Raw genomic sequence first — 26239 nt, 5'->3', positions numbered from 1 at the left:
TCTGGACACTTTCTCTTCTATGTGCCCAAAAGACTCTCAGTCAGCAAATGCAATTCTTTTTAAACCAATTTTTGGTTTAAAAAAAAACCAGTTTGGGAATCAATTAATAATAGTTAATTCTCAAATTGTTCTACAGCAGCTTTTTTTCCTAATATAATTTCTGTTCAATAAAATGCACAGATTTTAATCATACAGCTAGATGAGTTTTGAAGATTGTGTTCATCCATGTATGCACCAACCCAATCAGGACATAGGACCCCTTCATGGCCCAAGAAATTCCCTTGTGCCACCTCCTCCCGCCACACAGGGGTATTCACTTCCACCCTGGGTTTTATTTTTATGTGGCCAGGAAATTGAAATCCAAAGTATTTTATTATTTAAATCTGATAAAATGCAATTAAGAATGCTGTAACTCTGTGTTGCCTATTAGGTACTTTAATATGCTGTAATTGTCTAACAAAATCTTGTCTAATGAAGAACAGTCAAGAGCAAAAAAGATAAGGTGATTTGCCAAAACTTTGGCAACATTTGCATGGATTATCGATCTATTTTGTAAAAATAGGTTTTCAGAAGGTTTTCTTCAGATGAGACACACAAATTGAAAGGAATGCTTCCTGTGCAACAGTTCCTGATACCAAACAGAACTAGAATGGCAGAACCATTTGCAGTTCAGAACATAACTAGTTAACTTTTTTAAAAAATACACTTTGCTTACAACAGGTTATTGTTTTGAGTTGAAATTGTGAGTTGGATAAGTTAAACATTGTTTTTATTGTTCTAATCCAATATATTTCATTCAAAGTTAGTGCACGGAGCACTCTCACCAGTCTCAGAAGCAATTTACTGCATGAATTTTTTCAGGGATTCCTTTTTCCCAATCTTAAGATGTGGGTGTCATGGTCAGGTTCATGTGTCAACTTGACCATAGTCAGGTACCTGTTTGCTTGGTTGGGCAAGTGCTGGCCTGTCTTTTGCTATGAGGACATGTCACAGAATTAAGTCATGATCACATTGGCTATATCCACAGCTGATTCCATTTGTATTCAGCCAAAGGGAGTGTCTTCTTTAATGAGTGATGCCTAATCTAACCACTGGAAGCCTTTTAAGGAGGATTCAGAAGAGATGCGGCAAGCCTCTCCTGTGGAGTTCGTCCAGACCCTCTGTCAGAATTATCAGCTTCATAGCCTGCCCTATGGATTTTGGACTCTACGTTCCCATGGTTATGTGAGACACTTTTATAAATTTTATATTTACAAATATTTCCTGTTGATTCTGTTTCTCTAGAGAACCCTAACTCATACAACTTGGTATCAGGAGTGGTTCTTAAGAAACAGAATCTTAAAAATGGGTTTTTATGAATGGTTTTCTACTCTGATTGGACTCAAAGGCACTAAGGACTCTGATTGCCCTAATCAGAATGACATTGCCAATCCATAGAGTGAGTTGGCAAAAGAGATAGTCAAACTATCCCCATTCGATTCTCCTAATGCTTTGCTTGTATGAAGCCAGGCTCTGGGGGAAAATGTTTGTCACACCTTTAAGGAGTTTTGTGGAAATAGGAAGTGTATTTCCTATTCCAGGAATAGGAAACCAGTTGGCTGGTTGTTGTTTAACTGTATATATTAATGAGTGAAAGGGATGACCTTAAGGCTTCAAACAAGAAGCTTAAAGCACCATCTGACAGATGTAGACGTTTTTGTGAGTGTCCTGAAGGAAAATCTCATTTCCTGCAGCCATAGACTTGAGATCTCTGAAATTCAGACTCAGAATCTTATTGTTAGAGTAGCAAAACTTTACAATGTAAATTGAAATCTCAATCTTGGATGGTGTCTGCCGTTAAAGTGAGGGCATTGATTGAAAATAAGTGAGACCCTGAAAAATGGGATGGCGACATATGGATGGATAATGATGTCGGTAGCAAGGTTTGAAACTCTAGGACATGCTAAGTCTTCTCTAGATAACCCTGGAATAGTCTGTCCTGAGGACATAGCTGCCCCACCTCCAGTCTGCCTTGAGGAGTTGGCCACCCAAGCCCCACCTGGAGGGGATTAGCCCTAGAGTGATTAATCCTGTTTCACCAGATGAAACTGCAAATGAAATACCCTGAAGCAAATGGCTTGGAAGAGACTTTTAATTCTTTTCATGACCCACCCTCACCACCCCTCATTTCTCCCAGACCTATAACTAGACTAAAGTCCCAAAAGGCCCCTAAAGGTGAGATACAAAGTATCACACATGAGGAGGCAAGTTATACTCCAAAAGAACTGCGTGAGTTTTCCAATTTATATGGACAGAAATCAGGGGCAATGGATTTTAAGGGTGTGGGATAATGGTGGGAAGAATATAAGGCTGGATCAGGCTGAATGTATTGATATGGGCCCACTAAGCAGAGATTCCGCATTCAATGTTATAGCTTGAGTGCTTAGAAAAGGCATTAACAGTTTGTTTGGATGGTTGGTTGAAACATGGATCAAAAAGTGGCTGACATTACCTGAGGTTGAAATGATACCTGAGGGCAATTCTGATTGCCCTGGTATAATATAGATGAGGGGATCCAGAGGCTCAGAGAGATTGGAATGTTAAAGTGGATTTATTATGCAAAACCTGCTCTTACACCCCAGGAATTTATGGAAGATTCACCTTTTACCAGAACAGTATGAAATAAATTTGTGAGACTGGTGCCATTATTCCTGAAGAGCTCTGTAGTTGCACTTCTCTGCAGGTCAGATATTACTGTGGGAACTGCTGTCACTGAGCTGGAATCCTTAAACACAATGGGGATGACCGGACCCTGAGTTGGCAGAAGTCAGGTGGCAGCACTTAATTGCCAAAGACAGGGCAGACGTGGCTATTATAATAGACAACAAACTCAAAGCAGGAGTCAAAATAATCTGACTTGCAGACATTTGTGGCGTTGGCTAGTAAATCATGGGGCACCTGGAAATACAATAGATGAACAGTCTACTAAATTCTTGTTCAGGCTGCATAAACAAAAGAATTCTAGGTCAAGTGAGCAGAAGTCTAACTTGCATTACAAAAACACAGAGTCACAGCCCCTTAATCAATTTCCAGACTTAAGACAGTTTACAGACCCAGATCCCCTTGAACAAAGGGGAGGCCTGGTCCCTTTGGGGGAGAACCCTGTTGCACTGCCACAAATCTATACTGTTAATCTTCTTCCAAGCTTTCCCCAAGGATATCGATGGCCTTTTATCAGGGTAACTGTGCATTGGGGAAAAGGAAATGATCAGATATTTCAGGGATTATTAGACACTGGTTCAGAAGTGTCATTAATTCCAGGGGACCCAAAATATCATTCTGGTCCACCAGTCAGAGTTGGGGCTTATGGATGCAGGTGATCAATGGAATTTTAGCTCAGGTTCATCTCACAGTGGGTCCAGTGGGGCCCTGGACCCATTCTGTAGTTATTTCCCCAGTTCCAGAATGCATAATTGGAATAGACATACTAAGCAACTGGCAGAATCCCCCTCACATTGGCTCTTTAACTCTCGCAATGAGGGCTATTATAGTGAGAAAAGCCAAGCAGAAGCCACTAGAACAGCCCCTACCTAGCAAAGTAGTAAACCAGAAGCAATACCAGATTCCTGGAGGAGTTGCAGAGATTACTGCCACTCTTAGGACTTATGGATGCAGGGGTGGTGATTCCCACCACACCCCCATTCAACTCTCCTATTTGGCCTGTGCAGAAAACAGATGGGTCTTGGAGGATGACAGTGGATTATCATAAGCTCAACCAGGTGATAACTCCAATTGCTGCTGCTGTTCCAGATGTGATATCATTGCTTGAGCAAATCAATACCTCCCCTGGTACCTGGTATGCAGCTATTGATCTAGCAAATGCTTTTTTCTCAATAACTGTTAGTAAGGATCACCAGAAAGAGTTTGCTTTCAGCTGGCAAGGTCAGCAATACACTTTCACTGTCCTACCTCAGGGGTATATCAACTCTCCAGCCTTATATCATAATCTTGTCCTCAGGGATCTTGATGGTTTCTCTCTCCCACAAGACATCACACTGGTCCATTATATGGATGATATCATGTTGATTGGACCTAGTATGCAAGAAGTAGCAACTACTCTAGACTTACTGGTAAGGCATTTGCGTGCCAGAGGATGGGAGATAAATCCAACAAAAATACAGGGGCCTTCCACCTCAGTGAAATTTCTAGGTGTCCAGTGGTGTGGCGTATGTTGAGATATCCCTTCTAAGGTGAAGGATAAGTTCCTGCATCTGGCCCCTCCTACAACCAAAAAAGAGACACAATGCCTAGTTGGTCTCTTTGGATTTTGGCAAAAACATATCCCTCATTTGGGTGTGCTGCTCTGGCCCATTTACTGAATGACCAGAAAAGCTGCTAATTTTGAGTGGGGACATGAAAAAAGAGGATGCTCTGCAACAGGTCCAGGCTGTTATACAAGCTGCTCTGCCACTTAGACAATATGATCCAGCAGATCCAATGGTGTTGGAAGTGTCAGTGGCAAATAGAGATGCTGTTGGAGCCTTTGGCAGGCCCTAATAGGAGAATCACAACACAGATCCTTAGGATTTTTCGGCAAAGCCTTACCATCTGCTGCAGATAACTACTCTCCTTTTGAGAAACAGCTTTTGGCCTGATACTGGGCCTTAGTAAAGACTGAATGCTTAACCCTTGGCCACCAAGTTACCATGAGATCTGATTACCTATCATGAGCTGGGTGTTGTCTGACCCACCAAGCCATAAAGTTGGGCATGTGCAGTAGCACTCCATCATAAAATGGAAATGGTATATATGAGATAGGGACAGAGCAGGTCCTGAAAGCACAAGTAAGTTACATGAGGAAGTGGCCTATGGTCACTATGGTCCTATGGTCTCCACTCCTGCCACATTACCTTCTCTTTCCCAGACCAGAGCTATGGCTTCTTGGGAAGTTTGTTACAGTGAATTGACTGAGGAAGAGAAAACTTGGGCCTGGTTTAGAGATGGTTCAGCACAATATGCAGGTACCACCCAAAAGTGGACAGCTGCAGCACTACAACCCCTTTCTGAGGTGTCCTTGAAGGACAGTGGTGAGGGGAAATCCTCTCAGTAGGTAGAACTTCGAGCAGTGCACCTGGTTGTTCATTTTGTTTGGAAGGAGAACTGGCCAGAGGTGGTTTGTATACTGACTCATGGGCTGTTGTTAATGGTTTAGCTGCATGGTCAGGGACTTGGAAAGAATATAATTGGAAAATTGGTGACGAAGAGGTATGTGGATAGACCTTTCTGAGTGGGCTAAAACATGAAGATATTTGTGTCTTATGTGAATGCACACCAGAGGGTGTCTTCATCAGAGGAAGGTTTTAATACTCAAGTGGATAAGACGACCTAATCTGAGGATACCAGTCAGCCTCTTTCCCCAGCAACTCCTGTTATTGCCCAATGGCCTCATGAACAAAATGGTCATGGTGGTAGGGATGGAGGTTATGCATAGGCTCAGCAACATGGACTTCCACTCACCAAGGCTGACCTGGCGACAGCCCCAGATATGGCACCATTCTCTAAGGTGACCAGCCAGCTACACGGTGGCAGGTTGATTACATTGGACCACTCCCTTCATGGAAGGGTGTGCTGGTTTGGAAGGAAGTATGCCCCCTAGAAAAGCCATGTTTTAATCCAAATCCCATTTCATAAAGGTAGAATAATCCCTATTCAATACTGTATGTTTGAAACTGTAATCAGATCATTTCCCTGGATGATGTGATTTAGTCAAGAGTGGTTGTTAAACTGGATTAGGTGATGACATGTCTCCACCCATTTGGGTGGGTCTTGATTGGTTCATTGGAGTCCTATAAAAGAGGAAACATTTTCAAGAATGAGAAATTCAGAGAAAACAGAGAATGCTGCAGTACCATGAAGCAGAGAGTCCACCAGCCAGCGACCTTTGGAGATGAAGAAGGAAAATGCTTCCCTGGGAGCTTCATGAAGTCGGAAGCCAGGAGAGAAAGCTAGCAGATGGTGCTGTGTTTGCCATGTGCCCTTCCAGCCAAGAGAGAAGTCCTGACTGTGTTCGCCATGTGCCTTCTCACTTGAGAGAGAAACCCTGAACTTCATCAGCCTTCTTGAACCAAGGTATCCTTCCCTGGATGGATGCCTTAGATTAGACATTTCTATAGACTTGTTTTAATTGGGACATTTTCTCAGCCTTAGAACTGTAAACTAGCAACTCATTAAATTCCCCCTTTTAAAAACCATTCCATTTCTGGTATATTGTATTCCGGCAGCTAGCAAGCTAGAACAGAAGGGACAGTGATTTGTTCTAACTGGAATAGACACATACTCTGGACATTGGTTTGCTTTCCCTGCATGCAATGCTTCTGCCAAAGCTACCATCCATGGGCTTACAGAATGCCTTATCCATCATCATAGTATTCCACACAGCATTGATTTTGATCAGGGAACACACTTCACAACAAATGAAGTGCAAGAATGGGCACATGCTGTCAGGTCTTTACATGTTCCCCATCACCCAGAAGCAGCTGTATTGATAGAAAGGCATAATGCTCTTTTGAAAACTCAATTACAGTGCCAACTAGGTGTCAATACCTTGAAAGGCTGGGGTAATGTTCTCCAGGAAACTGTATATGCTCTGAATCAGTGTCCACTGTATGGTGCTGTTTTTTCCCATAGCCAGGATCCATGGGTCCAAGAATCGAGGAATGGAAATGGGAATGGCACCATTATTACCCCTAGTGATCCACTAGGAAAATTTTTGCTTCCTGTCCCTGCGACCCTGCTGGTCTACAGGTTTTACTGCCAAAAGGGGGAGTGCTTCCACCAGGAGAAACAACAAGGATTCCATTAAACTGGAATCTAAGACTGCTACCTGGTCACTTTGGGCTACTCATGCCCCTGGATCAACAAGCCAAGAAGGGGATTACATTACTGGTTGGGGTGATTGACCCTGACTATCAGGGGGAAATAAGACTGCAACTATACAATGGAGGTAAAGAAGAGTTTTCCTGGAATATAGGAGATCCCCTAGGGCGTTTTTTTAGTACTACCATACTGTGATTAAAATCAATGGAAAACTGCAACAACCCAATCCAGGCAGGACTACCAATGGCTCTGAAACTTCAAGAATGAAGGTTTGGGTCACCCCACCAGGCAAAGAACCACAGCCAGCTGAAGTGCTTGCTGAGGACAAAGGGAACATGGAATGAGTAGCAGAAGAAGATAATGATAAATATGAACTATGACCACATGATCAGTTACAGAAACGAGGACAGTAATGCTGTTTTGTTCATGTTATACTATTTAAGTTGTAACTTATCAAGTTTAAGAATGAATATTACTCAAGGACTTGCACCCTATTCTGGAAAGATTTAATGTGTTTCTGGTTATATGCAGGACAGCTGAGTATTGTTAGGAGAGAAAAAAAAGTGTCTTATTGTTTTCTATTTAGAAATTAGGTATGGTTTAAGGTGATGAGTACAGCTGCCAAGTTGACAAGGGTGGACTGTCATGGTCAGGTTCATGTGTCAACTTGGCAAAGTGGTGGTACCTGTTTGTCTGGTTAGACAAATGCTGGCCTGTCTTTTGCTATGAGGACATCTCATAGAATTAAGTCATGATCACATCGGCTACATCCACAGCTGGTTCCATTTGTATCAGCCAAGGGGCATGTCTTCTTTAATGAGTGATACTTAATCTAATCACTGGAATTCTTTTAAGGAGGATTCAGAAGAGACAGGTTGTCTTCCTGCTTTGGCCTATGAGCCTCTCCTGTGGAGTTAGCCCAGACCCTCTGTGAGAATTGTCAGCTTCATAGCCTACCCTACAGATTTTGGACTTTACATTCCCACAGTTACATGCGACACTTTCATAAATTTTTATTTACGAATATTTCCTGTTGATTCTGTTTCTCTAGAGAACCTTAACTAATACAGTGGGCAATGCTAATGCACATAGATTTTACAAGAAAATTATGAGAAAGGCACTTTTAGATGTTGATACACTACAAATAGGCATCCCTGGCATTGATAGTTCCACTGGTCGACTCATGTGGTGGGTTTTCTCTGGCGCCTGCACCAGCCTCGTGGATTTGCTTCCTAGTTCTCAGGTCCAGGCCTCTGGCTCACTGCCCTGCACCAGGGTGTGCTATCGCATACTTGGGTGCCAGTTCCTTGATCAGGCTCAACAGGGTGGATTTTTCCACACAGGCCCTGCACTCCTCCCCCCAGCCCTGCAGGATCTGCTTCAGCTCTGCGAGTCTCATAGTCTGCAGACGCCAGGTCCAGTTTCCTTTCTAAGCGACCAAAGGAAAAACACAATGAAAACAAAGTAAAACCATGAGACGCTTTGAAAGCCAAAACGTTATTACTTATCTTGGTGCAATGTCCATGGAAACCAAGATATACCTAAGGAAAATGCATCATATGCAAAGCTATTGGGATGATTTGTATTCCCTCAGCATTTCTCTTTAAGGTTTGGCACTTGCTTCAGAACAGGGGCAGGTGAGGTTTTGCAGTTTGCCACCTGTCTCTAACTATGGCTTCCCAAGACCAATGTCTCCTAACTGCTGTTCCTAAGGTAAAAAGAAGGAACTAGATCAAAGGCATCCCTTGGGAATGGTGGTGAGTGTGAGCCTCTGAGAGCTACAGTTGCTAATTAACTAGAAAGTTGTTGTTGTAGTTTGCTAGATGCCAGAATGCAATATATCAGAAAAGGAATGGCTTTTAAAAAGGGGAATTTAATAAGTTGCTAGTTTACAGTTCTAAGGCCGAGAAAATGTACCAATTAAAACAAATCTATAGAAATGTCCAAAGGCATCCATCCAGGGAAAGATACCTTGGTTCAAGAAGGCCAATGAAGCTCAGGGTTTCTCTCTCAAGTAAGAAGGCATATGGTGAACACAGTCAGAGCTTCTCTTTCAGCTGGAAGGGCACATGGCGATCATGGCATCATCTGCTAGCTTTCTCTCCCGGCTTCTGGTATCATGAAGCTCCCCAGGAGGCATTTTCCTTCTTCATCTCCAAAGGTCGCTGGCTCGTGGATTGTCTGCTTTATAGTGCTGCAGCATTCTCTACTCTCTCTGAATCACCTTCATTCCCCAAAATGTTTCCTCTTTTGTAGGACTTCAGAAACTCATCAAGACCCATCCAAATGGGTGAAGACATGTCATCACCTAATCCAGTTTAACAACCACTCTTGATTAAATCACATCTCCAGGGAGATGATCTGATTACAGTTTCAAACATACAGGATTGAATAGGGATTATTCTGCCTTTACAAAATGGGATTTTTTATTTAAATATGACTTTTCTAGGGGACATACATCCTTTCAAACCAGCACAGCTGTATTCACTTTTACACAAATATATTACTGTATTCAAACATGTAGCCACAGATATTAAAAAGCACTATTGATGTTAGATAAAAGTTTCAAAGAAAGCCAAACACCTGGATAAATTAGGTGCATTTTCACCGAACCTTAATTGTTGGGCTCTCTGTTTAAACTGCCCCTATTCCTAGCAGTGGAATTACTAAATTATCCCAGCATGTATTAAAGCCCTTTGTAATATATCTATCCACTTCTCTAATACCAATCCCTCTGTGCCAGCCAATAATACTTTTCTTCAAGATCTAACTCCTTTAGCAAGACTGCTTTGCTTATTTCCTAAAATTGCTCACGGATTATCTGCAGAAAACTTTAAAACTCAGCCACTTCTTACTGACAAGCCCGAAAGCAGAAAAAAAAAAATTAAGCTCCTCTATAATATACTCATGACTACAATTTTTCCCTATCAAAAAGAGAAAATTTTTCTCTTTTGAAGGATAGTCTCCTTACCCTTCCACCACCTTCCGGTGAATGTAGATATATTTAAATTTACTTATGAAACACTTACTGGAAGCCCAGGACCTTTTCAGCTTAAATTTTCTTTAAAAGTGCTTTCCTTTTTTTCTTGTATAATAGAACATAATATTTTAAAAGCCCTTTATTCTATTTTTTTTTCTTTTTAAAAGCCTTCTAAAAACCTAATAATGGTCAAATTACTTATCAAAAATTAAATGGATTTTTGAACCCTTTTTTTTGGAGAGTCAGCTACACTCTGCTCCTGAGAACGCCTCAGTTTTTATAGTGATCCTTTTAAAAAGCAAAGCAAATGAACAAAAACATTTACAAATGTTTTACAAAACTTACAAATCAAAAACTGAATGACAGCATTCTTATTTTAAAAATAATCCAACTCCACACTTCTCTCATTTGTTAGTTTCGCAGCTGACCTGACAGAATACCTTTAAGTAGAAACTTTTAAAGTTCAAATTATCAATGCCATGCAGCTCAACTTTCCTGCCAACAATAAACTGGAGAGAAGAACTTAGAACTATTAGTCTATTCAAAATTTATGGTTAAAGAGAAATACTTTTTTTGTAAGTATCAGCAGTCTTTTTCAACTTAGCATCTGGCATTAATTTTACAAAGGGGGCAGTCTCTGTGACAAGCTACAAAGAACAAGTCGATACAAAACTTAAAACTAGTTCATGGCTCCCCAAGGGCCTCTAGTGGCCAGTGTTGTCAAAACATGAGACAGGCCCCTTCCAAAATGAATAAATTCGAATGGGCATAGCCCAAATATCCCTAAAGAGTGGGAGAAAGATCAAAGGTGATGGTGGAGTTAGACAGAGAAGATTGAGTTTAGCAAATGAGTATGAGTGCTGAGTCATTATACTGATATTTCTCTTAGTCTCCAATATCTTAGAGCAGCTAGAAATAAAAACCTAAAATTGTGGAATTGTAACCCATGTCAAACCTTGTGCTTTGAAATTTATAGCTTTTTTGTATATATGGCATTTTTCACAAAAAAAAGAAGGAAAAAAAGTCAATTGTGATGTTAAAAAAAAAATATTTAAGCCCTCTAGCCTCCTATATTCTGGAGCAGCTAGGAGGAAAAATCTGAGAGGATCGTATGGTAGCCGATGACAAACTCTGGGATCTGTCCTGTAACTACTTGCTGAAGAGTGCTTTGAAAGCTATTTTTTTATATATCTTTGCTTTGTATATATTTTATATCGTACAATAAAAAAAGTTTTAAAGGGTGGGCCACAGTGGCTCAGCAGGTAGAGTTCTCGCCTGCTGTGCTGGAGACCTGGGTTCGATTGCCGGTACTTGCCCATGCAAAAATTTTAAAAAAACGTTTTAAAAAAATGAGGCAGTACTCATTTTTTCTCAACAATATCTGATTAGCTTTTCCATCATCCAAGGATCCCAGTAAGATCCCCTGCACACGGTAGAAGTTATTCAAAATAACTTTGTTGAATGAAAGAATCAGCACAGGTTCATTCCTTGTGTGGATACAGTTGTGCATGGGTTCCGTGGTTTCTACCACAGCCTCATTTCTTTAAAGCCAATATAAAGGGAAGCCTATCCTGTAATCATGAGGCTGCAAGTTAAGGCGTGCCTTGGGCAAACTGGGAAATAAGTTCTCTTTGGTACCTTCCAGTCTTAAAACTATTTAAAGCTAGCTGCTCTGTTTAGCTGTGTTGGAAAATAAGACTGAAATAATTCAGTTAGAGGCTAATGACTTGGTTTGTTTCCAATACTGTTATGTGTAACAGAAAACAAAGGCTTTAAAAAAAGGAATAAATCTCTACTGATGGAATTTCAGACATTCAGAATAGTCTGAGGGAGAAATACTCCAGCCTTTTATCATACCTAGCATATCTATCCAAAAGGCTGGCCCAGATACAAATCTGCAGTGTAAGAATAGATCTGTGTAAAGTTTATAAGGCCAAGGATAATGTTTTAAATAGGGCAGCTCTTTTTTTTCTTTTTTTTTTTTTCCTTGCTGATAGGCTATTTCATCAGGTGAAAGCTAACTTATTCTAATAACCTATTTTCTAAAATTTAAAGGCAGAATGGTAGACATGACTAAGAAGAAAGATACAGTTATGCTTCCAAGTCCATAAATCAGCTTTGAATACATGCAGCTTTTGTCTTAGCAGGTCACCAAGATCCAAATCATGTGGATTAGCTGTTACTCTTATAGTTGGAAATTTTCCTTGACCTACACAGCAGTGTTGCCTTGGAAATTTAATAGTTTAAATATTGTTGTGTGGGCTATCTTGGTGATTGAATTATGTCCCCCACAAAAGACATGTTCAAGTCTTAATCCACGTCCCTATGGGTGTGAATCCATTTGTAATTAGGACCTCTGAAGATGTTATTGTTACTTAAGGTGTGGACTCATTTTTTAGTGGCACCTTCAAAGACCCTGTTTAGATGAGGCCACATGGAATCAGGGTGGGACATGGTCCATATGTTTAGAGCCTTTATCAGGCAGAGGAAATTCAGACAACTGAACAGGAGACGTAGAAGCCAGCAGAAGAAGCCATGTAACAGAGGCAGAGATGCAAGCCAAGGAACCCCAAGGATTGCAGCAAGCCAATGCCAGAACTTGAGAGTCCAGAAAACATGGCCTATCAAGACCTTGCTTCTGTACTTCTAGGCTCCAAAACCATGAGACAATAAATTCCTGTTTTTAAGCCAACTCAGTGTGTAGTATTTGTCACAGCAGCCCTGGCAAACTAGACAGGCTGGCAGTTTTATCTAATGTATTTGTGCCAGTACTATTTATTTATCTTCCCTTAAAGAAGTTTAAATGGCACTGGGCTCCATTTATCAGCCCAGCAACCAATTGGTGAGTAGGGAATTCCTTTCCTTCTAACACCGACTTATTAGAAATCATGGCCCTACATTCAGATGTATGGTAATACATCAGACATAACAGAAAAAGTGCCTGACTCTATTTTACCATATTTCAGTTCACAGATCTGGTCATTTATTTTCTTTAGCTTCTCACAAATCTTCATTACAGGCATATACACACTCATTGGGTGAGTGACTTCACTTAGGATCTTCATGGCTATGTCTTTCATTGCTCCTAGATAATAGCACTGAAGGAGAAATATGATAATTTAGTGTTCAGACAATGAAAAAAAAGAGGTAATGTCATATTGAGACGTAAGAAGGTGGTTAACCTAGTTTTCATGGTCCAGCTATTAAATCTTAACCCCTGTTGACTAAGACGCCAGAAAGCAAGTGATTCAGTTGCTGCACTCATCTTAATTAGAAGTACTCACAATACACATGATGCTAAAATGATATAAGCTAACACTTCCTAAGGGTTTTCTCTGTTCCAGGAGCTGCTCTAAGTGTTTTGTAGGAATTAATTCATTTAATTCTCACAATAATCACTGTCCCCATGTTGCACCCATGCCAACTATAGGTCACCTAGCTAGCAAGTAAAAGAGAATTCAAAACCCAGAATTTTAGCTCTAGAGTCCAGGCCCTTTTCTGTCACACTTTTTTCAAGATACCTGATTTAAGAGTTTTCACATTTAAAAATACGAAAAATAATGGCACAAAATTTTACAGTGTGCCAATGTGAGCCACCTACAGTTCAAATTCAAAACACAAATTCAACGTTACAACTTTAGGCAAAATGAATTGGCCTAAAATCGTCTTAGTGATGGACAAACAATATGTTGAAACAAGTTATACGTGCATACCCAAAAAGAGCCATATAAAGATATTATAAGAAAAGGTAAATACTTTGTTAGTTATACATAAGTAATAGTATAAAATGTTTGTTGGGTTTGATAAGAGGTAGAAAGTCTACATACTCAACTCAGAACAGTATATTCTCATTAGGAATTCAGCTTTATAAATTTCACTTAGGAAAACAGAGAATTGGTCGCCCGTGGTTTATTCAGAAAAATGAAGCTGGGTATATTTGGGATGAAATACATATGACTACACTTCACTGAAAGATCAATTTATGATTGCTGTCTATAAAGAACATGCTTGAAGCAGAAAAACAAATTAAACTGTTAGCAAGTTTCTTCAAGCACAAGGGAAAAACAAAAGGTGAAAATTTATCATGCCAGACGGTTTTCTTTTCCTTTGACATCCAAGCAAAAGCTGATCAATTCTTTTCTATGGCATCCAAAGAAAAGTTCACTTCTTTGGCTATCAAGGAGTTATAGACTCGGTTCAAAAATTCTGTGCATACTAGAAGGAACAAAGAAATGATGCAAGGTTTACACAACATAACCAATGCCATACCCATGCATATGTTCCACCACTCACCAAATGAAAAAGTAGGTATAGTGCAATGTATCATGATCATTCTAAGTAAAAATGGTTCCAGGCTTGTAGCTTTGAGCTTAGTGTTAGGCCTAACTGTGGTGGACACTTACTATGAGCTTGTTAAATAAAAAATTGCTTGGAATCAAATTCCACCTAAAATGAGAAACTTCTCCACATTTGGCTGACCTGAGAAGAACATACAACATTCTTGAGAATATGATGCTTGGGACAATTTAATTGTAAATGTAGACCTTGTATAGGTGTCTCGAGTAAAGCCCATTGGTAGTCTACTTCTGTATGTTCATTTTCCTCACCATGAGCTTGAAGTGGAGGTCCCAATTTGATCATTTTCAGTCCTAGCATCCAGAGTCAGTGCAAGGGATGCCCTCAGAAGAGGCACTCAGAAGTAGCAACAATGACCATAGCTAACATATGTCGGTGCTAATACATGCTACTACCATTCTAAGCACCTAATGTTTATTGACTCCTTCAGTTCTCACAACAATCCATAAGGCAGATACATGATTATCCTCATTTTACAGATGAGGAAACTGAGTCAAAGAGAGGTCAATTAACTTGCCCAATAAGTGAAAAAAGCAGATTAGATCCAAGGCAGTTTGACACTAGGGCCCACACCCTTACACACTAGGTTAGCCTGCTTGCAGTGTGAGGGGACTGCTTTCCCATGTTACTTCCCAAACAAGAGCCAGTGTCTACCCAAAAGAGCCAAGATGGAAAGCAAGGCCAAAGCCTATGCAGGAAGACGATGGCCCTACAATGGGGAATAAGAAAGAGTAGAGATTCTCTTGATTCTCTCTATCCTGCCTCTTGATTCATGCTACAACTAAAACAAAGTAACGTACTCTGTCCTCCATGACCCAATAACCAAGGGTCTTATTCTATATGCCTGGTAAATGAGGGAAGATCTAGAAATCATTCTGATAGACAAACTAGGCACCTAAAATTGTTCAAACTATGTTCATTTGGTTAAATTAATGTAGTCAATTAATAGACATTTACTGAGCACCTTCTATGTGCAAACCACCAGGGGAGAAATAACGAAGGATGAACTTCAAGAGGAAACTGACTACAAAGTAGGAGCATATTGTAAGAAGAAATGATAAGAAAAGAAAATGGCAAATGGGAGAAAATCTGGATATAGATTAACTCTGTAAATAATAATAATGAACATATAGAGGTGTAACACAAAGTAAAACCCAAATACAGGAAATCATAACACATAAGATGGGAAATAAAGGAGAATTAGAATTGAACTGTTTAAGGTTCTTTTATTATCCAAGAGGAGAGAAAGAAATATTATCATTAAGTCATGTCAAATTTCAATCATTGAGCATATTGAAAATCTAAGGATAATAACTAAAGGAATGTAAATAGATTACTTCTAAATCAGTATTGGCACAGGGCAGGAACAGAGATTTTTAAAACTTTGTCTACTGGAAGGCAGGAAAGAGAAAAGAGGGAGAAAAAAAGCACAAAACGTTTTTTTTAAATCCACAAAATTAAGTGGTAGAAATAAAATATACCAGTAATGATAATATATGTAAATGTATTAAATTTGCAGTTATATAACAAGATTTTTTAGATTGGAACTTTTAAAAGTTCAGCAATATGCTCACTGGGGATAACAAAAGTCACTACGTAATCACTGAATGAACACTTTACCAGAAAGAAAGAATAACCTTGAACTAGTTCAAAACCAATTACAGCCTAATAATACAGAAAGGAAAATCCTAACAGGACTACAAGAAGAAATTGACAAGCTCACAATCATAGCAGGTGATTTTACACCCTCTCAGAAATTATTTGATCAAATAGACCAAAAGTTAGGAAAGGCATTTAAACATTTGAACAACAGTATTCATAAGCTTCATTGGATAACCCATGTGGAACCCCTCTCCCACAAATTAGAGAATTCACATTATTTTCAAGAAAATATGGCATATTTTCATAAGTTTGCCAGATTCACTTTTCACCATTGGATAATAATAGATGATATCTTAAACTGGAAAAATCAAGAAAGAGCATTATAAGAAGTTTATATTAATAAAGGTCTGTGTCAGATGAAACAGCTAAAATAAACCAGTTACCCAGAAAAAATTTTTAACGTTTTAAATTTATATGCACATTTCAACAAATTAGAGATAACATGGACAATATCCTTGAAAAGTATAATAAACAAAAATAGTCTCAAAAGGAAATAAAAACCTGAACAGACCTAAAAGACATTTTAAAGATTGAAGTAGAAATCAAAAATATATCGGAAGAAAAAAGGTCCTGGTTAACCAAACTAGCTTATATTAGCTATTACAGAAAAAGGAGAAGAAAAAAAGCTCCCCAGTTTTTAATGAAGCTGGTCAAACCTTGCTATCAAAACTATGCAAGGACATATAAGAAAGAAAAATCATTGGTCAAATTTACTTTAAAAAATATATGTATTTTTAAAAGCAAAATCAAGTAAGAATTGCATGAAATACCAGGACAATTTAAAACTAGAAAAATTATTAATGTATGTAATCATCTCAATACATGTATAAGTATTTTTTATAAAATCCTATTTCTATTTATGATCACACACAGAGCAAACAAGGTACAGAAGGGAGCATCAACTTGATAAAGGATATCTACCAAAACCCTACTTAAAATGCCATACTTTAAAAAATATAATAAATAAATAAATAAATGTCCCTTTATCATCACATATTCAATACTGGAATGGGCATCTTCCTTAATCTAAAAGCTGTATATTATATTGGAAATGAAATAGCAAAATTGCCATTATTTGCAGATTATATACTTATGTACATAGAAAATCCAAGAGAATTTGATGGGTTTTTCTCCTAAGAATGAGAGCATTAAGCAAGTTTGTGGAGTATTAGATTAATATAAAGAAAGTGTTTCTTTGCTAGAAAGAAACTATTAGGAAACTGCACATTTAAAAAGAGATACAATTTACAATTGAAACAAAACTTCTAGAGAAATTAGTAGTACATCAATGAAATTCATCAAGACTTTGGAAGAGAAAATTCTAAAACTTTATTAAAAGGCCTAAAGGTATACCTAAGAAATGGTACTGCAAGCCATGTTCATGAATGGTGTGCCAATTTGAATCTGTTGTGTACCCCAGAAAATCCAAGTTCTTTAATCCTCATTCAATATTGCTGGGTGGGATCTTTTGATTGTCTCCATGGAGATGTGACCTATCCAGTTGTGGGTGGTAACTTTTGATTAGATGGTTTCCATGGAGATGTGTTTCCACCCATTCAAGGTGGAGTTGCTTACTGGAGCCCTTTAAGAGGGAACCATTTTAGAAAACGCTACAGAGCCCACACAGCCAGAGATCTTTGGAGATATAAGAAGGAAAACACCCCTGGGGGAGCTTCATGCAACAATAAGCCTGGAAAGAAGGCTAGCAGACTTCACCATGTGCCCTTCCAGCTGAAAGATAAACCCTGAACTTCATCGGCCTTTTTTGAGTGACGGTAACCTCTTGTGGTGCCTTAATTTGGACATTGTCATAGCCTTGCGTTAATTTGAACATTTTCACAGCCTTAGAAGTGTAAAATTGCAACTTAATAAATTCCCCCTTTTTAAAAGCTGTTCTGTTTCTGGTATATCAGATTCTGGCAGCTAGGAAACTAGAACAGATAGGTAGCTTCATTATTATAAAGATGGTAATTCGCTCCAAATGGATCCATAAATTCAATGTTATTCCAATCAAAATCTCAAAATCTCATCCAGTTGTGAGTGGTAACTTTTGATTAGATGGTTTCCATGGAGATGTGTCTCCATCCATTCAAGATGGGGTTGTTTACTGGAGCCCTTTAAGAGGGAACCATTTTGGAAAGAGCAGAGCCAAAAGAGCCCACACAGTCAGAGAGATCTTTGGAGATACAGAAGTAGAACACCTCCTGCGGAATCTTTATGAAAGCAAAGCCAGGAGAGAAAGCTAGCAGATGTTGCCATGTGCCTTTCCAGGTGACGGAGGTGTTCTGAACCCATTGGCCTTTCTAGAATCAAGGTATCTTTCCTAGATGCCTAGTTGGGACATTTTCACAGCCTTAGAACTGTAAACTCCCTTTTTAAAAGCTGTTCTGTTTCTGGTATATTGTATTCCAGTAAGTTACAATTAAAACAACTAGATTCAAATCCACAAATCTAACAGGGCTTGGTATAGGACAAAGATGGCACTAAAAATCACTGGGGCAAAATGGGCTAGTCAGTACATGTACTGGGACAACTTACTCATATGGAAAAATGTAAAATTAGATCTTTACCTAGTGCTACCCACAAACAGGAATCCCAGATACATTAAAGACTTACATGGGGAAAGCAACACTATAAATGTTTAGAAGAAAACAAAGTAAGATATCTTTATGACATCAGGGTAGGGAAGGATATCTTAAATAAGATGCTCAAGCATAAGCCATGCATTTGATACCTTTGATTACATTAAAATTAAACAATTCTGTGATGCAAGAGAAACCACAAACAAAAGATAAGACAAGCCACAAATTGACAAAGGATTCATTTGCAGAATATATGATAAATTGCTATAGTCATACCCTTAGTTCCAGTCATTACCAATGATACAACATCTTCATAATTTCATTCCCTGTCCATCACCTCCTATCTTTACAGCTCACGTCCTCTAACTGTGGTAGTTAGATTCAGTTGTCAGCTTGGCCAGGTGAAGGCACCTAGTTCTGTTGCTGCGGACATGAGCCAATGGTGTGTGAACCTCATCTGTTGCTAATTACATCAGCAGTGCGCTAGGAGGTGGGCCTGCTGCAATGAATGACGTTTAACTTAATTGGCTGGTGCTTAAATGAGAGAGCACAACATAGTGTAGCCTAAGCAGCTCGGCATTCCTCATCTCAGCACTCGCAGCTCAGCCCAGGCCTTAGGAGATGCAGAAAGAAGTCACCCCAGGGAAAGTTGTTGGAAGCCAGGGGCCTGGAGAGAAGGCCAGCAGAGACCATCCTGTGCCTTCCCATGTAAGAAAGAACCTCAGTGGAAAGTTAGCTGCTTTTCCTCTGAAGAACTAACAAAATAAATCCCCTTTTATTAAAAGCCAATCCGTCTCTGGTGTGTTGCATTCCGGCAGCTAGCGAACTAGGACACTATCCAACTCCAACAACACCCTGACTCTACCAGTTCATATAATCCGTTGATTCTGAACCTTTTCACTGTGTTTCCTTATCCAGCTTACTTAGATTCCATTGTCTGGCATTATAAACACTCCTTTCGGTACACTCTCAACTCCCTTACATCACTCTCCCTCATTGAACTCACCCAGCAAAATCCTAACCCTGGTTAAAACCAACTCTCCATCAACTCCGTACCTATATTCACAGATCTGAACACGGCTGGAGAAAATAACACAGTTATGCTCACCTCACTTGAAATTCACAACCGCTAATTTCAAGGATGCCATTAGGACCTCCCTGCAACCCTATTACATTTACCTAGCTTATACAATATCTCACGCTACAAAATGATTATTTCACATCTGCTCTCTCCTCAAACTTTGTCTAACACCTCTAGCCCTATTCTCACTCCCACTTGGTGACTTTACTTCCTATTTCTTTGAAAAGAAAAGCAACAGAAAAGAATACTCACCTGCTTCTGCCACCACATCCATTATACCCACATATTCAATAGCATTATCCTCCTTCCAGATGATAAAAGACCTTAGAACACTTGAGTTACATTTATCCCTGTTGAATTACATTATTGTTATCCAGCCATTTAGTTGATTTTAGTTGCTTTATTCCACCCTAAGAAATATTTTTATTTTTCTCATATGTATTCAAGACTTATTCATATATTTATTACTTCATTTGCTCATTCTATCTTTTAAGCCTCAGATTTCCCATCTGGAGTCTTTATTTTGCCTGAAAAGATTCTTCAAAATTTATTTTTTAATTTTTAATCTCTTTTAATTTTATTATTACATTTTTCTTTTTCTGTTTGTTTGAAAACATAATTTTCACTATTATCCTTGAAATATATGTGTACTGGGTTTCACTGGAAATTGTTTCCTTTGAGTACACTGAAGATACCATTTCACTTGCTTCAGTCTCCCATTGTTTTATTAGGAAGGCAGTTTTCATGCTAACTGTCATTGTTTTTTTCTCTAGCAGATTTAAATTTTTCTTGTTTTTAGTGTTCTGTAGTTCCACCATGATATCTATGTGTGTATGTGTGTCTATGTATGTTTTATTTTGTTTTATTTTATCACTGGACCTCTTGAATCTGTGGCTTGGTGTCTTTCATCAGTTATGGCAAATTCATGATTATCTCTTCAAACATTGCTTCTGCATCATTCTTTTTCCTTGTCTATCAGAATTCCAATTATACGTTTATTGGGTTTTCTCTTTTTATTCTCTATGTCTCTTAAACTCCCTTCCTTATTTTCAAAATCAGATTCTAATCTCATAGGACTAGAATGGAACTCAAAATCCTGCATTTTTAACAAGCTTCCAGGAGACACCAAAGTTGCTAGTATGAAGACCACTCTTTGAGTGGTAAGTTTTTAGCATCAGCTAGATCCCAGCATCAGCTCTGCATGTTCTATTATTAAACTTATTCACTAACTTTTAAATTTTTATCCTTATTTCCAGAAATAAATTATTTTTCAAATCTGTTACATTTATTGTGCCTTATTTCCTGCAGATATGTTGAAGCTATTCTTTCATTTATTTAAAGATACTAAGCATGATTATGTTATGATCTGTGTCTTATCATTCCAGTATCTGAAGCTTTCATGAATATGTTTCTACTTCTTGACCCTTCTGTGGATTCTTGCTCATAGTACCTCTTCTTTTGTGTGCTTATTTTTAACTACAGAATGCTCGCAGTCCTTGAAATTTATTTGTGAAGATTATTTGGAGGCCAGAATGAAGATGCCTTACTTTCAGAAGGGATCTGTGATTGTCCATATCAGGACCTGGGGGTCACTAGCCAGGCATTGTTTTAATTAAATTGACAGCTTGAAGCCTTTGGAGCATTGATGTGAACCTGGGCTGCAAATCCAAGAGAAGGTCATCTTGTGGTTAAAACCTCTCAGAGAATTTTTTTTCTTTTTCTATTCTGCCCAGTGTAAAGGCAAATTTCTTTATCATCTTCTAGGGGTATTTTTGATTCAATATCACCCTGAAGTTGTGGCCCTTTGGGAATCCCAGATTAACAAGGAAGAGTCTTCTATAGACATACCCCCACTTAAAGCAAGTCCTTTTACTTTTACTTCTGTTCCTCTCACACCAAAGATTCCCTTTACTCTGACTGGTAAATACCCTCAGGAAAAAATGACTATGACCTCATTTTACCTTTCAGGATTGATTCTTTCTCTTAAATTTTACCCCAAATCTTTGTCTTGCAGGACTTTGATTCCTTAATGATGTTGTTATATTTTCTCCAGCATTTTTAGTAATTTTTGGCCAGAGAAATCAGGATAATCTGACCCACTAAATACCTAAAAATCTAGGTAACATGATCCTTTTAAAATGAAAGCCAGTTCATGCTACTTTACCTGCTCAAAGTTCTCTGATGGTTTTCCACCTTACTCAAAGTATAATCTAAAGTCTTTGTAATGTCCTTCAAGGCCCTGGGTGACCTCTACTACCTCTCTGACCTCAGCTTCTGCCATTCTCTTCCACTTTTGCCACACTGCTCAGTACAATTTAGGTATTAAATATGTTTATGTTGGTTGAATAAATGAACTCCTACAGATATATGTAAAAAACATTTAAAAAATTGGAAATGTATGTGCTATATGATCCAGCTATTCATCTTGTGACCTAGAGAAATCATCAAATATATTAATGCAAGAATAATTAGAGGAGCATTTTTTAAAATTATGTGGAAATAGGAAACCCTAACCTTCCCTCAAAGAGAGAAAATATAAATAACCTGTATTTCATTCAAAAAGTAGACTCGTATAGAAGAATTAGAATGAATGTTCTAGGCCTATAGTTATCAATGTGCATAAATCCTCCAAATATAATGTTGACTGAAAAAATGTTGAAAATAAGCATGTGCAGAGAAAAATGTATATATATTTAAACCACAAAACAAATGCATAGGTTATTTATGGGTATATACATTTGTAGAAAATTATTTTTAAATGGATGGGTATCATATATTAACTTCAGAATGGCCATTTCCTCTAAAAAAAAAAAAAAGGAGGGAGGGAGAAGGGAAAGGAGTCAGCTGTAGTTAACACTTGTTTTTCAAAGACAGAGAATGGTAGCATATACTGCAAAATATCTATTTCATCTAGATATTAGGTATATAGATTATATATTTCACCATGTTTGAAATACTTTCTAATTTGTTTTAAACTCTATGATAATTTTGACTATCACAAAAATCTTCAACATACTCAGTAAAATATTTGGTAATAAATGAAACTGAATATGAAAAATTCTACTCCAGCTTGCTTTTGGAAAATCCAGGACAGAAGGAGGATTATAACACTCTTTATGATGTGTTAAGACTGTAAAAGTGCCCAGAATTTCTTGAATAATTTGTAAAAAACATCACAGTTCCAATTTTATCTTTTCTTTTGCCCTAAATAAATCAGCTACCAATGCCACACTCATAAGGATGATACAAGTAATGGTTCAACATTTAGCCTGTGAAGCCACTCACTGGGTCTAAGTCTTACTTACTAGCTGTGTGAATTTGAGTAACTATTCCTGTACTTTGGTTTCCCTACTTGTAAAAAATAATGGGCCCCTTCCCCACAGAGCTGACGGACTGGCCTGGCTCCCCTCCTGGCCCAGATGAGCTGGCTGGCTGCCTGAGGAGGCGGGGAAGGGAGGACTGCGCATGTGGGCCCACAGGCTAAGAAGGCGAACTTCTGCGTTGCCGCCAACTGCACGTGGAAGAGCGCTTAGTCCCACCCAGCCTTCTTCAGGTTCCTGCCGGACCTGGCCAGATGCCAGAAGTGAGTGGAGAATTGTAAGGAGAGCAAACTTGAAAGATAAAACACCCGATCAGCTAAATGAACATTATGGGTTATGTGCCAAACACTATGAGACATCTCTGATCTGCAGAACTGTACATTATGAAGAGGCATCAGAAACTAAAGAATGATCAGGTTATTTTATTTCTCAAAATTAATTGGAGCAGATACTTGTGAAGTCATTCGCAGAGTTCTTATAGGAAAATTCTTGGAGATAATGCTATACCAACAATATTTGATCTTACCAGTCATTTGAACAATCCACATAGAAGACACAGGAAACAAATAAAAGAATTGAGTGAAGATGAAATCAGGACACTGAAACAGAAAAAAGATTGAAGAAACTTCTGAACAAGAACGAAAACATAAAGAAACAAACAACAGCAATGCTCAGAACCCAAATGCAGGAGAAGGGGGTGAGGAACAGGATGAAGATATTTTACCTTTAAACCTTGAAGAGAAGGAAAACAAAGAATACCTGTATTAGTTAGGGTTCTCTAGAGAAACAGAATCAATAGGAAATATTCATAAATATAAAATTTATAAAAATATCTTACATAATCATGGGGACATAGAGTCCAAAATCTGGAGGGCAGGCTGTGAAGCTGATGATTCTGATGGAGGGTCTGGACAAACTCAGGTGAGGCTTGCTGGCCGAAGCAAAAAAGGGCCTGTCTTTTCTGAATCCTCCTTAAAAGGCTTCCAGTGATTAGATTAAACATCACTCATTAGAGAAGACACTCCCCTTGGCTGATTACAAATGGAATCAGCTGTGGATGTAGCTAATGTGATCATGATTTAATTCTATGAAATGTCCTCATAGCAAAAGACAGGGAGCACTTGCCCAACCAGACAAACAGGTACCACCACCTGGCCAAGTTGACACATGAAACAGACCATGACAATACCTAAAATCTTTATTTGAAATTTTTATTCTTATGGGAAAACAAAACATACCCCTGGATGGACATGTGGCTGATGAACTCCCTGAAGGTCTCTTTACTCCTGATAACTTTTAAGCACTGCTGGAGTGCTGAATAAATTTGCTGAAGAGGTTCTGAGAAAGTGCTTTGAGACAACAGCAGTTAACACATTCTTCTGTTCAAAAACACAGCAGAAACAGATGCTTGAGGTATGCAAGAGATGCATTCAGGAAGAAACTCTGAGGGAAGTGAGAGACTCACACTTCTTTTCAGTTATCACTGATGCTGCAGTGGACATAGCAGGGGAAGAGCACCTGCCTGTGTTGGTGAGGTTTGTGGATGAATTTCATAACCTGAGAGAGGAATTTGTGGGCTTCCTCCTTTATGCAGCAGATGCAGACATTTTTGCTGTGAAATTTCACACTGCAATAACTGAGAAATGGGGACTAAACATGGAATACTGCCATGGACAGGCTTACATTGTGTCCCGTGGATTTTCTTCCAAAATGAAAGTTGTTGTTTCCAGACTTCTAGAGAAATATCTCCGAGCTATCTACACACTTTGCTCTTCCTGTACCTTTGCTATGTGGTTAGCAAAATCAGTGCCTGCTATGGAAGAGTATCTGTTGCATTGGGAATAATTGAGGAAGTTTCTTCTTTTTTCATCCATCACTGCAACTACTTTTAGAACTTGGCAATGTAATTGCAGTCCTTTTTCAGAGCAATGAAGGGGTAATGAACTAAAGAAAATTTGCCATTCTCAGTGGACAGGCAGGCATGGTGCTTCTGAAATTTTAGCAGAACTTCTGCAAGCACTTGTTTTATGGTTAGATGGTATAAACAGTGACACAAATATTAAATGGAATAACTGTATAGCTGGCCAAGCATTTGTACTCTGTAGTGCAGTAATAGATTTTGATTTCATTGTTACCATTGTTGTTCTTAAGAATGTCCTATCTTTACAAAAGCCTTTGGGAAATATCTCCAGGGGCAAACCTCTGATGTCTTCTGTGCAGCTAGCAGCTTGACTGCAGTGCTGCATTCGCTAAATGAAGTGATGGAAAATATTGAAATTTATCACGCATTTTGGTTTGAGGAAACCACAAATTTAGCAACCAAACTTGATGTTCACATAAAACTCCCTGGCAAATTCCACAGAAGTCAGCAAGGTAACTTGGAATCTCAGTTAACCTCAGAGAGTTACTATAAAGAAACCTAAGTGTTCCAACAGCGGAGAACAGTATTCAAGAACTTAAAGATACATTTTCAGAACAGCACCTCAAAGCTCTTAAATGCTTATCTATGGTACCCTCTGTCACGGGATAGCTCAAGTTCAATACGTCAGAGGAACACCATACTGACACGTACAGATGCGACTTACCCAATCCTGACACACTCTCAGCCGACCTTAATTGTTGGAGAATCAAGTGGAAACATAGAGGGAAAGACATAGAGCATCTATCCACCATTTATGAAGCCCTCCATCTACCTGACATCAAGTTTTTTCCTCATGTTTATGCTTTGTTGAAGGTCTTATGTATTCTTCCTGTGATGAAGGTTGACATGAACGCTATGAAAATGGACGAAAGTGTCTCAAAGCATACCTGAGGAACACTTTGATAGACCAAAGGTCAAGTAACTTGGCTTTGCTTAACAGAAATTTTCATATAAACATTATTTGTATTTGAAGGTGGACATATATATCAAACACTATACAACTAAGTCAGAGCTTCCTACAATTCAGAAACCATTGAAAATACTTAAAAGACTTCTATAATATGTTTTCATCTTACATTTGTAGGAGCTGTGAGGTGTATGTAGGCTGCTTAATCACTATCTTTGCCTATAGGTCTCCCATTGAATACATTAGTCATTAATAATCTACCTATTTAAAGGCCCCTGTTTGAACTCTTATGCTTTGAAGGGCCCATCTATTCTTCCAGAAGATAGCATTGAAAGTGCCACATTTAATTTTTGTGTGATCTTTGTTAGTGGCACTCAGGAATTACTTTAATTAAGTCATTTTAGACATAACATTAATCATTACTGTGGATTCAATTGTCAGTCCAGTTATCAATACTTTAAAGAAATAAATTTTGAGGATGTGCCAGTCTGAATCTGTGGTGGACTCCAGAAAAGCCATGCCCTTTGATCCTCATTCAATATTGCTGGGTGGGAGCATTTTAATTCCATGAAGAT

At 38.6% G+C, this 26239-nt stretch overlaps 1 protein-coding gene and 1 pseudogene across 1 annotated transcript in view; one reads left to right on the top strand and one right to left on the bottom strand.

The window, feature by feature from the left end:
• Window positions 1-8113: 8113 nt before the first annotated feature.
• Window positions 8114-26239, bottom strand: part of CDNF (cerebral dopamine neurotrophic factor) — a 30905-nt gene continuing 12779 nt past the window's right edge. The window contains 5 exon segments of the mRNA XM_077168198.1: window positions 8114-8255; window positions 8257-8284; window positions 12792-12933; window positions 13924-13976; window positions 13979-14050. Coding sequence (XP_077024313.1) covers window positions 8114-8255; window positions 8257-8284; window positions 12792-12933; window positions 13924-13976; window positions 13979-14050 — 437 coding nt within the window.
• Window positions 22757-25804, top strand: LOC143689646 (52 kDa repressor of the inhibitor of the protein kinase-like; annotated as a pseudogene).

Source organism: Tamandua tetradactyla, chromosome 7 (genome assembly GCF_023851605.1).
Source record: "Tamandua tetradactyla isolate mTamTet1 chromosome 7, mTamTet1.pri, whole genome shotgun sequence".
NCBI lineage: Eukaryota > Metazoa > Chordata > Mammalia > Pilosa > Myrmecophagidae > Tamandua > Tamandua tetradactyla.
This window is presented reverse-complemented; position numbering and strand designations above follow the sequence as displayed.